The 16,486-nt window shown below is 41.4% G+C and overlaps 1 protein-coding gene across 2 annotated transcripts; it reads right to left on the minus strand.

Annotated features, from left to right (window-relative positions):
- Nucleotides 1-618: 618 nt before the first annotated feature.
- On the minus strand, nt 619-15,952 carry NONO (non-POU domain containing octamer binding). 2 transcript variants are annotated; one of them, XM_081125511.1, is made up of 11 exons: nt 15,834-15,952; nt 8,747-8,906; nt 7,564-7,757; nt 5,524-5,825; nt 4,683-4,778; nt 4,296-4,492; nt 3,867-3,951; nt 3,341-3,443; nt 2,736-2,775; nt 2,392-2,501; nt 619-1,644 (listed from the first exon to the last, which is right to left on the minus strand). In XM_081125511.1, exons 2-11 carry the CDS (start codon nt 8,895-8,897, stop codon nt 1,510-1,512), a joined length of 1,413 nt encoding a protein of 470 aa, XP_080981637.1. In that variant the 5' UTR covers nt 8,898-8,906; nt 15,834-15,952; the 3' UTR covers nt 619-1,509. The 2 variants fall into 2 exon arrangements, with proteins under 2 accessions (XP_080981637.1, XP_080981636.1); XM_081125510.1 differs by having other exon boundaries at nt 2,736-2,793.
- Nucleotides 15,953-16,486: the final 534 nt, after the last annotated feature.

Consider the following 16,486-nt stretch of genomic DNA (forward strand, 5'->3'; position numbering starts at 1 on the left):
TTTCCTCCCAGCCTTATTACCTCTGTGTACCCTTAATAACACCGATCTTTGTCAGCCATTTCTGCCATAGTATGTACCCAACCCCTGCCATATTTGCTTAGATCAGGGGTGGGGAACTTTTTATGCCAAGGGCCACTTGGATACTTGTAACACCATTGTCAGGGCACATAAAATTATCAGCTTAAAAATTAGCTATGGACTGGCTGGTGTAGCTCAGCGGTTGAGCAATGACCTATGATCCAGGTGATCCTGGTTCAATTCCCGGTCAGGGAACATGCCTGGGTTGTAGGCTCCACCCCATGCAGGGGGCATGCAGGAGGCAGCCAATCAATGACTCTCATCAATGTCTCTCTATCCCTCTCCCCCTCTCTAAAAATCAATTAAAAAACCGTATTTTAAAAATTAGCTATGAAAAAAGCTCCTAGATTTACTGAATTTCAAGTCCTGCCTGCAGTTCCTTGGCAGGGCCAGGCCAAATGATTTTGCGGGCAGTATATGGCCCGTGTTCCCCAGCCCTGGCCTAAATGGATAAATACTTTATAAAATCTACTGCTCATTTTCTGAGACAGGGAAACTCCCCTCCCTCCCTTCCCCTTCAAAAATAGCACAGAAAATGAAAAGGATTAAAATGTATTTTAATAAGTTGATGCTGCATTACTGCTCCATTTTTTCAGAAAAACTCCAAAGGTATCAGGGACAAATCAAACTTGGTACACCAATTTTTTTTTTTTTAAAAAAAAGCACAGCATAACTACCTAAGATAGGCAAGGCTAAGAGCTACTGTTTGACAACCAGCATACAGCAACCCTGTTCCCAAGACTGTGCTAGGCCTATCAAGAAAAGCTGTGAACAGCAACATCAGACACCAAAGGGCGATTCCTGGGTTGTCCTTACCCAAGAAAAGGATGTAGGCAAGATAACACAAGATTTTTAAAAAGATACACTAAAATGAAAATCTCTAAGAGAAAAATGTCTTGCTTAGGACATGAAGGGATAATATATGGGATACAACAGAACCGTATGTATGTTATCTGCGACCTCTGCGGACATTTGCCTAAATTCCCACCTGGGAGTGAATGAAGTTATGGGGCTAAGGTCATTGGAGGATGTGTCTGGTTTTTGTGGTACATGTGGCAGTGTCTCTGGGGTTGGGGAATTTAAGAATGAGAACACAAATAGAACAGGATAAACAGAATGGAATGATCAAGATTAATGGGGGCTCTAACTGCATCCACTTTGCCATTGTCCCCCACCCCTAGGCCTTCAATAATCACGAGACTTCAGGAATGCACCACACAGACATGATTAAACAATATACCACACAGAAATTATTTGTTAAATATCGCCCCTCCCTTGCCCTCTGTTTCCAGCATACTCCCTAGAGTAGTACAGGCAGGGAAGACCTAACTATTAGGAGGAAACCTTAACACTTTTCCAGGGTAGAATTCTGGCTAGTCCAAAAAGGGTCCTTCTCTTAAGGGTTTTGGGAAACTAGACACTGCAATTTTATTAGTATCGGCGACGTTTGTTTGGAGCAAATTCAGCTCCAGGAGCTGCACGGTTGAATGCAGGAGGGGTTCCACCAATTGCCCCTATTCCTTCCATTGTAGCAGCTTGGCCAAAGCGTTCGGTAGTTGGTGGAGTCTTAAAGAGAGAAAGAGAGCAACATTACAATATAACCTATCCTAAACTTCCCACCCATCTGCAGTCCCTCCCTTGGAGGCCATTTCCACCCAATTTTTCAAGGCTCTGGGTGCCTAAGCATGTTTAAAACTAGCAGATAAAACTCTAGTAGATACATGTCCCTGAAAGGAAGGTTGCCTGAATTATGGACCCACTCAACCATACCACCTTTACTTTTTTATCCCTATCCTTAATGGCTAAGCAATATTACACACTAAATGCCTAAGATGGTGAAGTTCTACCTATGTCCTTTTTGCTGAATTAGGCACATGGACAAGAATAGGCCATCACTCTTCATGCAACTTGAAAGCCTATCCAGTTTTAACATTTTTTCATGAGAACTAAAATAACCTCAGAATTGCATGAACCATAAAGCCTTTTGTATTCACATCTATTTTGTGTGATAATGCGTAGCCTTCATTGCGCTCTTGCCAAAAAAGAACCTGTTCACCTAGGATAGCAACTAACTAGTCAGTCGGTCAGACTAGACTGGCCCATCAGAGCCATCTTCTTAGTCCTACATAAAGTGTATTTTTAAGACTGGGTTTGCTCAAGATTCAGAAATAAAGATCTTGAGGTTACACTGGATAACAGTGGTTCTAAACACTGTTATCTGTAGCAAAACCGTGGCAGGCCCAAGGGCTATAGAGGCAAAGTCCTTTCTCCTATCACTATTCAGAGTTACTGTTAAGGCCCCATAGTTATTACCAATCCCAAGGTTCCATCTGGCATCATAGTGGCAGGTCCTGGAGGAGCTGGGGTACCAGCAGGCACAGGAGCAGGGGGCATGGCACCTCTGTTGTTTATGCCCATAGCACCTAAAGCAGAGTAGTGTGATCAGTACAGGAGACAGATATCAGTGTCTTTCTGTGTAAAGGAAACAATTCAACAAGACCTTTGGGCTAAGACATGTTACCCCATCCCCACCCCCCAAAAACAATGCTCCCAGAAATGTGGACCCCTTAAATCTGGACTAGGTAAGATAAGCTACATAGTTCACCAGAGATGAGACAAAAAAGGAAATCAGAGTCATTAATCTCTTGAGTCCTTACCTCCCATAGCCATCTGGCCCATCCGTATCTCCTGCTCTCTCTGAAAAACAAAAAGACACTAAAGACAGTCTAAGACAGCACTGCATTCTACCACAATCCACTGAAGACCACACACTAAGGAAAGTATAGAGTGGTAACACATCCCAAGTACACTGAAACCAAGCTGAGGAACACTAACAACAGCTCCTCACTAGTTGTACAGTGAATTCAAGATCAGAGCTACTAGGACACAAGCCAGAATCTCCTATTAGGTACAAGTGAGGTGAAAGGAAAGGGGATAGTAGATTTCTTCTATAGCTCCAACCTGTACAACTTCTAGCACAGCAAAGGCTGCTATGGAACTGGATGTATCTCATCCTGTAGTCACTGAGTCTAAATGGCATATACTGGCCCCAGCTTTTCATCCTAAATGGCCTGTGGGGCAAAAAGAGCTCTCCTTCAAACCTTACCTTTCCTTCCTATGAATTATTTCTAAAAGGAGTTTCACAGAATGGAAAAATTGATCATAACCTGGTGTGTTGTATAGTCCTAGTGGGCAGACAATTCATGGTGGATTTGTCATATCACGACTGGCCTGGTACATCATGGGCACAAAGGAGATATACCGCATCAGGGAAGGTCCCCTTGAATCCTTCTTGCTGTCGCCGCATCATTTCTTCCTGCTGTCGCCGCATCTCTTCCTCACGGCGCCTGCGCTCTTCCTCCTGTCTAGAGTCACCAAGGTATTTAAGTAGAGGCATTCCAGAACTTGAGCAGATTGCCTTAATAGGGGAGACTCAGTCAAGGGGATCAAGAGCCTACTGAAAACTATCATAGCTCTCCAGGAAACTCAAATGTTAAATGTGCCCAACCCTAAAGCACTCTAGTTGTGCCCCTCAGGGGAAAAAAGTTCTCTCCCAAAGGCACCTCATGAGACCAGCACTCAGCTGTTTTCTCTTTAGGGTAGCCCTGGGTAATTCCCAGAACCACTGGCAGCTGAAACACCTCCCACCCAAAGGGAGAACTTCAGAAACCACCAGGAAATGTTTGTCAACATATTTACAAATGCAAGAGGTAGCACAGTAGTAGGAAAGCAGGAGTGAGACATTACCTTCTAGAGTGGTTGAGAGAAAAAGGGTTGAGAAGAGTTACCTGAGCTCCAGTTGCTTTCGTTTTTGCACTTCTTGGTTGTGCAGCTCTTCCATCCTCCGAAGTTCTTCTTGACGCCTCATCAAATCTAGAAAAACAACAGACTGATTGAGAGTATTCTTCATTCTCCTCATATGGGCCCAATAATTTTCCATAATTAAAGATCCAGAAAGCAAAGGGGATATATAATCCCTGAGTGGCCATCCGAGGTATCCAGATTCCAAAAATAAAGCCAAACCTATTATTTCCTTCTCCACAGAATCCAGTATTCTCTGCCACATCTCCAAGCTCATTTGCCTACCAAGATCAACAAAATATTTCAGAGACTAAAAGTAGAGGTTTAGGCCTTTCTCTACTGATTGATACAAAGAAACTCCAGAAAAACTTATTTTGTTGTTCTTCTAGTTTTAAGACTTATAGGTCTATACTCACCCTGCCTCATTAGCATGACCTGGTGCTCATGGCGAGCAGCCTCCATCTCCATCTCCAGTTTCTCACGAGCTTCCTTGATGTTGCGGTCCACTTGGTCCTGCTGCTGTTTCTCCATCTCAATGAGTGCCTTCCAGCGCATGGCATACTCATACTCAAAGGAGCCAGGCTGTGCAAATCTAGGTGGCTGTTCCCGCTCCCTAAAGACAAGGTTCCTAGGTTACTAAAACTCTGTCCAAGATTCCAACTAAGCAATGCATTCCTCCTGAGGGCCAAGATAATGGCTGCTAGTGAACATATATAGCAAAGACCTGCCTCTTTTACACATTCCTTTACAAGCTTCCTTAAGAACAGGCAAACACCTAACAGGAATCTGTCAGGACAACATACTTGTGAAATTGCTGGTTCTTTATAACCAGCTTCTCTGGAAGTCCCTCTTCATCATCTAACTGGTCCATGGGTTCCACAGTCACAGGCCGAGGAAATCTGGGAAAAAGAAAGATCAAATTATACCCTACACTAGGCTTCCTTTCTACACCTGCCATGGACACAATGAACTAGTTTTAGGGGTCAGGATTAGACAATTAAACTTCTGAAGGAGTTTTATACCCAGTCCCAAGTAACCAATTCCTTTTTAATGGCATTATGTGGAATCTGGGGTTGATAGGATCAAGTCAGGCTTCAGATCTCTGAATACAGCCTAAGTAGATACAGTACTTAAGTGCAACCTAAACATGTTATCTACAGAACTACAGATAACTTGGGGTAAATACTAAGATGTTGCATGCACAAAACAACTTTTCAGAGTTATAAAACTTCAAAGGGGAGATTTAACATTGATTAAATGACAACCCACTGAAGGACTAAAAAAGTATTTATTTAATCCTCACCCAAGGATATGTTTTTATTGATTTTAGAGAGAAAGGAAGGAGGAGAGAGAAACATGGATGTGAGAGAGAATCATTCATCGACTGCCTCCTGTAAGTGCCACAAACTTTTGGTGTATGGGATGATGCTCCAACTGAGCTACCCAGCCAGGGCTATTAAAGGTTATTTCTTAATCCTCACTCTACTTGTGTTAAGATTACATTAAAAACCCTACTAGAAAGCTGAAATAGTATCAATAGTCTTTAAATGAACACGAGGAACAGGGTTTCTAAAGGCTAACTCCCCAGACCACAAAAGGAAGTATCAATCTAAGGTCTGTTTCTGAAAATGACCCCTCACTCACGTGGTTAGCAGGAAGGAGCCTTCACTGCATCTGTCCAGAGCTTTCCGAGCAGCTGGCTTCCCTGAGAATTCAACAATGCCTTTTCCTGAGGGCCTTCCTCGATCATCCACAATGACTACGGCCCTCTCCACCTGGCCGAAGACAGAAAAAGCTTCCTCCAGCAGTTCGTTGGACACATACTGAGGAAGGTTTCGGACCGTAAGGGATGCACTATGGCAGGCAAAGCGCACACGCAGCTGCTTTCCACGGAGTGGCATGTTGTCCAGTTCCACTTTAGCAATCTCTGCTAGGGTCCGTGTTTCCTAGGAAGCAGAGAGAAGTTAGAATAACTCAGTTTGACAGACCAACTACACAGCTATCAAGAGATCAAGAGTCTAAAGTAGGGAAGGGGGTGTGGGATGAGGGGTGGAATGGGTCACTGGGGAGAAAAAGGGATATCTGTAATATTTTGAACAAAAAAAAAAGTCTAAACTAGGATAGCTCAATACAAAAAGTCTCAAAAAAAAAAAAAAAGCTTGGCAACAGCATACAAAGAAACATAGATTAAACTGAAAGAATGGAATTGTGAGTTTCAGGTAAATCTTTGGTTAGCCTAACTACTCTGATGACCTTGCAATAAACCAACTGAAAGTCCTAAAAGTTAGTAACACTTACATGGTCATCAGTATCACAGGTTATTCTCCCAACAGGTAACAAATCATCTAAACAACGACAAGCCTAAAACCTACCCTTATATTATAGTAGCTAGAAAATTTAAATTTTAGCTAGCTACAAACAAGTTAACCAGAATCACTTATGCCCTCCAAGAGGCCTCTTTAGAACCACATACCTTGATGGGACCCCCTTCATATTACTAAAGAGGAATCTGAGCCCCAGAGAAAATGACTTGCCTATATAGTCTTGAGTGAGTGGTACATCTGGAAGGAAAACTAGTTGACTATATCATGTTCCTCATTTACGGAGATAGATAATGCCTCGAAAGGTTCCCCCATACACTTAACACGTTTCCTAAATTAAATCAGATTTTTAAAAAAGATCTACACTTAAAAATGATTAAGATAGGCCTGATTGGCATGGCTCAGTGGTTGAGCATCAACCTATGAATCAGGAGGTCAAGGTTCGATTCCCAGTCAGGGGCATGCAGGAGGCAGCCGATCAAAGACTCTCTCATCATTGATGTTTCTCTCTCTCTCTCTCCCGAACCCCCCCCTCCCTTCCTCTCTGAAATCAACAAAAGCATACTTTTAAAAAATGATTAAGGCCCGGCCGGGCATGGCTCAGCGGTTGAGCGTTGACCCAGGATCCAGGCGATCGGGGTTCAATTCCCAGTCAGGACACATGCCCTGGTTGCTGGCTCGATCCCCAGTTGGGGGCGTGCAGGAGGCAGCCAATCAATGACTCCTTCATCATTGATGTTTCTATCTCTCTCTCTCGCCCTCTCCTTTCCTCTCTATGAAATCAATAAAGATATATTTAAAAAAATGATTAAGATAATAAATTTAATGCTATGTGTATATTAGCACAATTAAATTTTTAAAAATAGACACAGCTCTGACCGGTGTGGCTCAGTTGGTTGAACATTGTCCTGTGCACTAAAAGGTCGCCGGTCTGATTCCCCACTAGGGCACATGCCCAGGTTGCAGGTTCGATCCCTAGTCAGGGTGCGTGTGGAAGGCAACTCTCGTATGGATGTTTCTCTCTCTCTCTCTCCCCCTCCCTCCCCTCTCTCTCTAAAATCAATAAAAATTTTGATCCCCAGTCAGGGCACATGCCCAGGTTTTGGGCTTGATCCCCAGTAGGGGACATACAAGAGGCAGGCAATCAATGTCTCTCCCTTCCTCTCTCTAAAAATCAATAAAAATATATTTTTAAAAAAACACCTATGAGGAAAAAATTTTTAAATCTGCATTTTTGTCCTATTCCATCAACTATGACTACAAGCTTTTAACAGACCATCTGATAATTATTTACTGCCTAATTTTCCATATCCATCATTCCCCGGCTTCCCCACCTTTGTTCTATAAACCTACAGTTGCTTACCAAGCGAATAAAGCCAAAGCCCTTATCCTTATGAATGAAGACTTCGCCTGCCTTCCCATATTTCTCAAATAGTTTCCTCATTTCCTCCTCAGTGATGTCAGGAGGAAGATTGCCCACAAAGAGCCGGCTACGTTGGGTGAAGGTCTTCTCTCCTGGTTTCCTAAAATTCTTCAGGTCAATAGTCAAGCCTTCATCTGAGAGAAGACAAGAAATTTACAGTCATTCTCAAAGAGCTACAACTACTGCTAGATTAGGAAACCTAATTGCTGTAGAAAATCCAAATACCATTTCCCAATGAAATCTATCCACTAACCACTTATCACTAAATTACACCTTAGAATATGAAAGCAGTATACATAGATCTGAGGGGACTACAGAAAGACAACAGGAGCTATTGGCCAAAGAGAAAATTATGCAAGTCAAGGAACTCTGTGAGAAGGGACAGGTTTTTAGATGTAAACGTAACTGCTTCATTTCCCAGTCTCATCCATCTTCATAACAGTTCCCATTCTCTCAGGCGTGGGAGTAATAGAATGAAAGTAAATGAGTTTGAAAAAAGTATTCTTTGTAGAAATCTCTGGAAATAAAGAGAGTTGAAGTAGGTTCTAGTCTTTTTTCCCCATCATCATTTATCCCCTCTATGTCCTCTTGCACCTCCACCCCCTTCTGCAATCACCACACTGTTGTCCATGTTCATGAGTTCTCTCTCTTCCCACCCCCCCTTTCTAGGTTCTAGTCTTAGAGGCACATAATAGACTTTCAAGTTTGCTGAACAAATGGGAACACACCTTTAAAGGCTTTTCACTGATTAAAAATGGGCTGGCACAGGCCCCAGGCTAAAAGTGTAATACTCAGTACGAGACTACTTCTCTATTAAGTCTTGAAGACTTGTCCTATATGTTCCCTGCTAGTCATCTGATTACCTCTAGGAAACCAAGCTCTGAGGTAAAACACAGACATCTGTTTAGCAGTAAAATGTGCCAACACAGCAAAGCAACCTCTATTCAACTGCTATTTCTACAACATGTCTGCTCCTTGGTTTCAGAGAATCAGCCTTTTTCTATCCTAAGAAGTATTAAGAGGTAAATATTCCTTTATAATCCCAAAAGACTAATTTAAAAAAATCAAGAACACATTCCCAAGAGGGAACCTATCTCTACCCCATTACTTAGCATGCACTAACTTTGGCTGCTGGCTTGTTGCCCATTTGCAGGTATTGGTGGCGGCGGTGGCTGCTGCTGTTGCTGCTGGTGGTGCTGCTGGTGGTGATGCTGATGATGCTTTCTTGGAGCATGATTTTGCTTCTCCAAGTTAAAGGTTTTATTGCTCTGCATTTTTTGTACCTTAAAAAGAAAATGTAGACTGTCAAATACATTCAGTACTAAGAATGTAATCAGTCACCTTCCTGATAACTTATGTCATCAATCACCTTTGGTATCCTGGCTTTTACCAGATCCAAACAATTGGTTATTTTGAACAAGTACAGCAAAGGAGTACAATTCAAAAATATAAAAACAACCAGACACTAGCAGTTACGTTGCACACAGAAACTAGACAAGCACCAGATAAGAACAGCTTGCACTAGAATGACTTGAGGAATCTTCTAGTTCAATACTTTTATACATAATAGGAAACTACTTTGCCAAAAGAATCTACCCCTTAAATATTGGCCCTATCATAATATTAAAGCACATTTTAAAAACACAATGACCGAAAGAGATTCTAGTTATCACAGGACAAGAAACTAGTAAGACTTGCTCTTCTCTGGCATGTTGCCCAGTCCTAGCCTACACTAGATACTATGGAATGAACAGCAGGAAAAGTATGGGCTGTGGAGTTAGACATACTTAAGTTTCAAGCATGGTCCTAATACTAATTATGTACTACTTAGTAAATTACTTCTGCATCGGTTTCTTAAGCTGCTATAAAGGGTATATAATAAATACCCACCTCTCTCAAGGTGGCTATGAGGATTAATGAATAGATAATTGGCTACCAAAGCAGTAACAGCAGCCAATACAAAAAGATGAATATACAAACAAAATGTTAAATTCATTTAAAAATCAAAATAAAATTAAAAGAAAACAAAATGAGAATTCCTGGTACAATCCAGAAATTGATGGTTGATGGTTTTAAAATGCAAATTTTCTAACTGATCAAATTAACAAACTGAAGAGTCTTTGGCAGTCAAGGACAGTTATTCAGTAAATGAAATAAAAGGGCAAAGTCAATTCTATGTCCTTTCCCCTAAACACAAAACCCTCTAGTCAGAATTTAGCTGAAGGAAAGGTGTAGAAAAAGACCTTTTTGTGAATATTATGTTATTACACAATTCCTTTAAAATAGTGCCAGTTATATTCCTTAGATGAAGAAAATCTGACAAAGGCTTGATGACTGTTATTTTGGATAATGGTCATATAAGAATGAATACTTTTAAAAATATATATCTTTATTGATTTCAGAGAGAGGAAGGGAGAGGGGGAGAGAGAAAGATAGAAACATCAATGATGAGAGAGTCATTGATCGGCTGCCTCCTGCACGCCCCTAACTGGGGATCGAGCCTGCAACCCGGGCATGTGCCCTGATCTGATGGGAATCAAACCGCGATCTTCTGGATTCTAGGTTGATGCTCAACCACTGAGACAAGCCCGGCCTGGCAGAAAGAATACTTTTATGTGTATAAAAACTTTCCTAATATATTTTATATCATATCCCACCAAAACTGGGAACATCACTGCAATTATGAAATACTATATCCAAAAGTTGTTTCATAAGACAACAGGCAACAAGAGCTATAAAGATGTTCATATTCTTTAATTCAGGAATTCTATTCCTAGAAATTCATCCTCAGAATATAACTTTAAAATTTAAAAATCTCACCATGAAATATTCACTGCAATGGCCTTTATGGTAACAAAACAATCAAAATGACTTACCCAAAATTAGGGGCATAGTTTACATGAAAAATGTTGATGCTCTAAGAGGGAAAGGGTTTTTTGTTTTTTTTTTAATGCATGAATGTAGACAAGGAACAGAAGGTAGGCAAAAATGAAAACTGTCCTGCTTGTAGGTCATTGATAATTTTTTCTTACTAATTCATTCAACAAATAAATATTCACTGAATGCCTACTATTTGTTAGGCACTATTCTAGGTGCTTGGGATGCATCAATGAACGAAGCAAATATTCTTGCCTTCCGGGACCTTACCTTCTAGTGAGAGATAAAACAATATACATGCCCGGCCGGGTATGGCTCAGTGGTTGAGCATCGACCTAGAATCCAGGAGATCAAGGTTCGATTCCCGGTCAGGGCACATGCCCGGGGTTGCGGACTCAATCCCCAGGAGGGGGCATGCAGGAGGCAGCCGACCAAAGACAACCTTTCATCACTGATGTTTCTATCTCTCTCTCCCTCTCCCTTCCTCTCTCCGAAATCAATAAAGATATATTAAAAAAAAATAATAATCTAAAGTCCTACTGAAAGAACTCAACTTAAAAAACAACAATATACATAATAATTAAATTACATAGTAGTTAATAAGAGGTGTTACCGAAAAGAAAAGAAAAGAAAAGAAAAGAAAAGAAAAGAAAAGAAAAGAAAAGAAAAGAAAAGAAAAGAAAAGAAAAGAAAAGAAAAGAAAAGAAAAGAAAAGGGGGGACAAAGTGGATAGGGAATGGAAGGTTGAAAATAGCAATTTTAAATAGAGCTGTGAGGTAACCTCACTGGAAAATTAACATTTAAGCCCAGTTATGAATTTTCTCATTTATGTCAGTTCGTCAACTTTATGTTTCTCATCAGTAAGGCACCTATCACAAACTATATCTTTGTTATGGAAAACTTAGAAATAAAAACAAAAATAAGATAAAACTCCAAAGACCCGCCCAGCCGGCATGGCTCAGAAGTTGAGCATTGACCTAAGATCCAGGAGATCAAGGTTTGATTCCTGGTCAGGGCACATGCCAGGGTTGCAGGCTTCATTAGTAGGGGGTGTGCAGGAGGCAGCTGATCAATGACTCTCATCATTGATGTTTTTATCTCTCTCCCTCTCCCTTCCTTTCTCTGCAATCAATAAAGACATATTTTTTTAAAAAAATCCAAAGACCCAGCACTAAAAAAATAGTCACTGTTGTCCAGCTGGGCATGGCTCAGTGGTTGAGCGTTGGCCTAGGATCCAGGAGATCAAGGTTTCATTCCCGGTCAGGGCACATGCCTGGGTTGCAGGCTCGATCCCGTTGGGGGCATGCAGGAGGCGGCCGATCAATGACTCTCTCATCATTGATGTTTCTCTCTCTCTCTCTCAAATCAATAAAGATATGTGTGTGTGTATATATATATATATGTGTGTGTGTGTATATATATATATATATATATATATATATATATATATATATATATATAAATAAAAAATAGTCACTTAACATTCTGGTCTACCCTTCCAGTCACTGACTTACATATTTGTAGGTACTCTAAATAGGATATGATAAAAACTATTTTATAATAGTTTTATAATGCCTTTTCTACTTTACAACACATGACTAACAGTTTTCATGTTACTAAATATTCTACATTAATTGTTCATGGACATGGTGTTCAGCTGTCAACCAAGCCATTGTTGTATTGGACACTTGGATTGTTTCTAATTTTTCACAATTATAAACAATGCCCATAGCTAAATCTTGGGGCACAGTCCTGAGTAAATATTTCTCTCACAATTTCCTTTTTTGTTTCTTTACCTTCCAGAACATACATTATCAGTTCAATGCACCACTGTATATTCAGCTTTTCCTCATTTCTATAGTATGAACATAATTATAATTTTTAACAGCTACATAAAGCCCATATGGATTTACTAAACTACTCTCTACTATGAGACATTTGGGTTGTTTTCAAAAATTTTTTAAATATATTTTTATTGATTTCAGAGAGGGGAAAAGAGAGGGAGAGAGATAGAAACATCAATGATGAGAGTCATTGATCGAACCCGCAACCCAGGCATGTGCCCTGACCGGGAATCGAACCCCGATCGCCTGGATCCTAGGTCGATGCTCAACTGCTGAGCCATGCCCGGCTGGGCTCAACATTTTGTTATAACGCTGCAGTAAGTATCTCAGTGCTTGTAGCTTTCTGCTTAATAATTTCCTTAGGATAAAAATAGAATAACTGAATCTGTGACTCTTGCCACATAGTGCAGCACTGTTTTCTCAAAAAGTTGTAATAACTTTAAATGCCATGAATAGGTATACCAGTTTCACAGCAAATGGAGTAACTTTTAAAAAAAAGAAATCATGACCAGCAGGGCATGGATCAGCAGTTGAGTATCGACCTAAGTAAGATCCAGGAGATCTTGGTTCAATTCCCGGTCAGGGCACATGCCTGGGTTGTGGCTCGATCCCCAGTTAGGGGCATGCAGGAGGCAGCGGATCAATGACAATTCTCTCATCAGTGATGTTTCTCTCTCTCCCTCTCCCTCTCCCTTCCTCCCTCTGAAATCAATAAAGATATTTTTTTGTTAAAAAGGAAATCATGATTTTAAAAGAAATAAAAACATACAAAATTTAAAGTCTACCCCAGCAACAGTTGGAGGCAGGGTAAGGTGTTCATTAGAATCAGTTCTTTTCCTATTTGAGTTCCACCGCCCTTCCCTGAACCCAAAGTGGCCTATAACAGAAACTTGAATGATCTTCACAGCCATTTCTTCAACTAGGTCTTATCTGGCTAGAATCCAAGGACCCTCTTTTTTTCTCCAGCCTTTAATTGAGATCTCAGCCTGAGTACTTTGCATCCCATTCAGGAATCCACAATTTATAATTTACATGTTAATAGAAATCTTTAGAGATCCATTCAAAACTGAAATATTAAGAACTATCTTTACATCTTACCCACACCTCATCATTCCATTTCAAAAAGGCCATTTTAGCCCGGCTGGAGTGGCTCAGCGGTTGAGCATCAACCTATGATCCAGGAGATAGAGGTTTGATTCCCAGTCAGGGCACATGCCCGGGTTGCAGGCCCGATCCCCACTAGGGGGAGTGCAGGAGGCAGCTGATCAATGACTCTCATCACTGATCTCTCTCTCTCTGAAATCAATAAAAACATATTTTTAAAAAGGGGCCATTTTACAACTTCTTAGTAGAAATGACCTACCTCTTTGAGGATAAAGTGCTAATATGTTCTAAACCATTTAAGATTACTTCAAGGGAGGTTATTTTTGATTTTAGAAAGTGCAGCCTAGTAGTTACAGTAATAATGCAAGATATTTATCCACCATTTTATGTCAGGCACTGTGCTAAGTCTGTATTATCTCATTTAGTATTTACAATTATCATTCTTCTGGATAAGAAAAATGATGCCTATCCAAGGTCACACAGTGTGACGGAGCATGGAGTGGAGAATCTCATACAACTATACTACAAGCTTTGTAATCAAACTCAGCTCAGTTTCAGAGTTCAGAATGCAACAAACTTACTAGACATGTCACCTAACTTCTGAGCCTCAATTTCCCCACCTGTAAGATGGGGATAACAATACCTACCTCACAGGGCTGGTTATATTAAGGACTAAATGAGATCATGTACATAACATAGCATACACTTGTTCTGCTGGCAGTGACTAACCTTATTTCTACATATGGTGAGTGATTCAGTTAGACAAATGTCATTAATTACATTCTTCCTCCACTCTTCTGTATTCTAGCAAAAAATCACTTGTATAACCAAATTCCCAACCTTTGTGTTTTAAAATAAATGTCTCCATAATGTTCATCTTTATAACCTTTCCTTTCCATTTGTTCTTTCCCAAGCAGGTATTCAATGGTGAAGACTAAGTAATATTGTATAAATCACTTAACACAGTACCCACAGAGTAGCTAAGTACTTCTGATAATGACTACCAATATAATTTGGAAATATGTACAGAAATCATCGCCCCCTAACCATGGGGCCTCTGAGAAGAGAACAAAGTACAAAGATCGGTAGCAAGGATTTCTGTCTGAAAGACCAACCCTGATGAAGGACTTGCTTGAGAAAATATGTATTGCTGGTTTAGAAAGACTGGGGCTACTGGGAATGAGATACAATTGCAGAAGTGTTTAGACACAGGACCAAGTATGTTACTATATCACACATATCTGAAATCTAAATAAATGTCCCCTTAATTTTCCGGATAAGGATCAACTTTTTAAGTGCAAAACAGTGGGGAATATCTGGTAAAAAAAATCTACCAGACCCAGATGGCCGCCTGGATGTGGACAGCCTGAAAGCTGTAAAAGGCACTGACACGGTAAGGTCCTTTTTTATTTTCTAAGAGTTTTTCAGGACCATTCATTTGATAACAAGGAAGTTGGACAAAGGCAGTATAAATCTAGCCAGTGTACCCCGACTAGAGTTAGCAGATTTATAAAATAAAGATACACGACATAGTAAAGTTTGAATTTATGATTAAAAAAATGAATCATTTTTTTGTGTAAGTCCCATGCAAAGTATACTAAAAAATAATTCGTTGTCCGTGTGAAATTCAAATTTAACGGGGCGTCCTATATTTTGACTACCCTACACCTACCTCAACCTAGATTTAAGACAGCAACATGCCTCCCAGACTTCTCTAACCTGGTCTTCTCTGTTAAGAACACAAAGAAAGGTGTCACCTTATGACAATCGTTTCTCCGTGTGGAAAATAGTTGATTAAAAAGATCCATAAAATTAAGTTTCATTTTTTAAAAGTGATGCTACACGTGGGTCAAGTAGCTAGGCAACAAGACTAAAAAAAAGGGCATGCAGGAAACTGAGGAGGAAAGCGGAGGGGTCTGGATTAACCTCCCAGCTAAGAGTTTTGACAAAGAAACATCTCCGCTGGGGGGGGGGGGGGGCGCAGTTGCACATACAGAATTGTAGGCTTCGCGAGGCCGAGGGGAGGAGCTCCCGACAAAGCGCCTCCTCCTCCTGCCGCGACTCCACTGCTCTGGGATGGTAGACCCCACACCCTCAGGCCCAGGGCGGCACAAGGGCCTGGGAACTTATTGACAGGGCTAAGACTGGAGGCTACGTCGCACAAAGAAAGGCGACGAGAGAGGAAGCGGGAGTCAGGTTTGAGTGCGATGGGACCCTGTGTGCGGGTGGGCTGGGAAGCCCGTGGGGTGGCGGGGACAAGGCCTCAAGGGGCCTTGGAAAGAAGGGCCTGCCTCCCTCCAAACCTAGCCTTCCTCTTCCTTCACCGATTGTCGCGAGAAACCCTACTCCCCTCTCAAATGAGAACTAAGTCGTCCCCAAACTCACCCTCTACCGACTGTTCTCTCCTCAAAGTAACGGCGACGCTACACGGCCTCTACCGTCCCAAGAAAAGAGCGCGCGACCGCCGGAAACGAGACGACGGAGCTCGGTGCCTCCCCAGGGGTACAAAGTGGCATCTTCGATTGGTTCTCTGAACTGCCAATCAAGGTTCATCTTCGGAGGTGGAATCAGTTTTCCGCCATTTCTAAGATCCTATTGGCTGCTGAATGCGAAAGACTTGGGTTCGTGTGAAAGACTGATGGGGACAAAGAGCGAGACTTTGTACGTATTGCGCATGCGCTAGTTGCGTCCGCTAAAGACTGAAAAGGAAGGGGGAGAGGGGGAGGGAGGCTCGGAAGGAGAGACGTAACCGAGCTAACGGAAAGACTGGAAGACCAAATGATGCGAGAGGGAAAGGAGAGGGAGAAAAGGGAGAGAGAGGAGAAATGGAAAGAGAGAGAGAGAAGGGGAGAAAATGTGCGCGTAGGCGTGCTCTGAGGATTCCTGCACTGCGCGTGTGCAAGAAGCAAGAGTAACAATGTCATTGTATTCAGTGTAGTAGATCTAGTCTTTTCCTACTGAAAAAAAGGCCCCGCCATGTTTCTTTTTCACACTTCCTCATTAAAGCTTGCACTCTGATACGCCATACTTAATCGGGT

This window comes from Miniopterus schreibersii (genome assembly GCF_964146895.1).
Source record: "Miniopterus schreibersii genome assembly, chromosome: X".
NCBI classification, from domain to species: domain Eukaryota; kingdom Metazoa; phylum Chordata; class Mammalia; order Chiroptera; family Miniopteridae; genus Miniopterus; species Miniopterus schreibersii.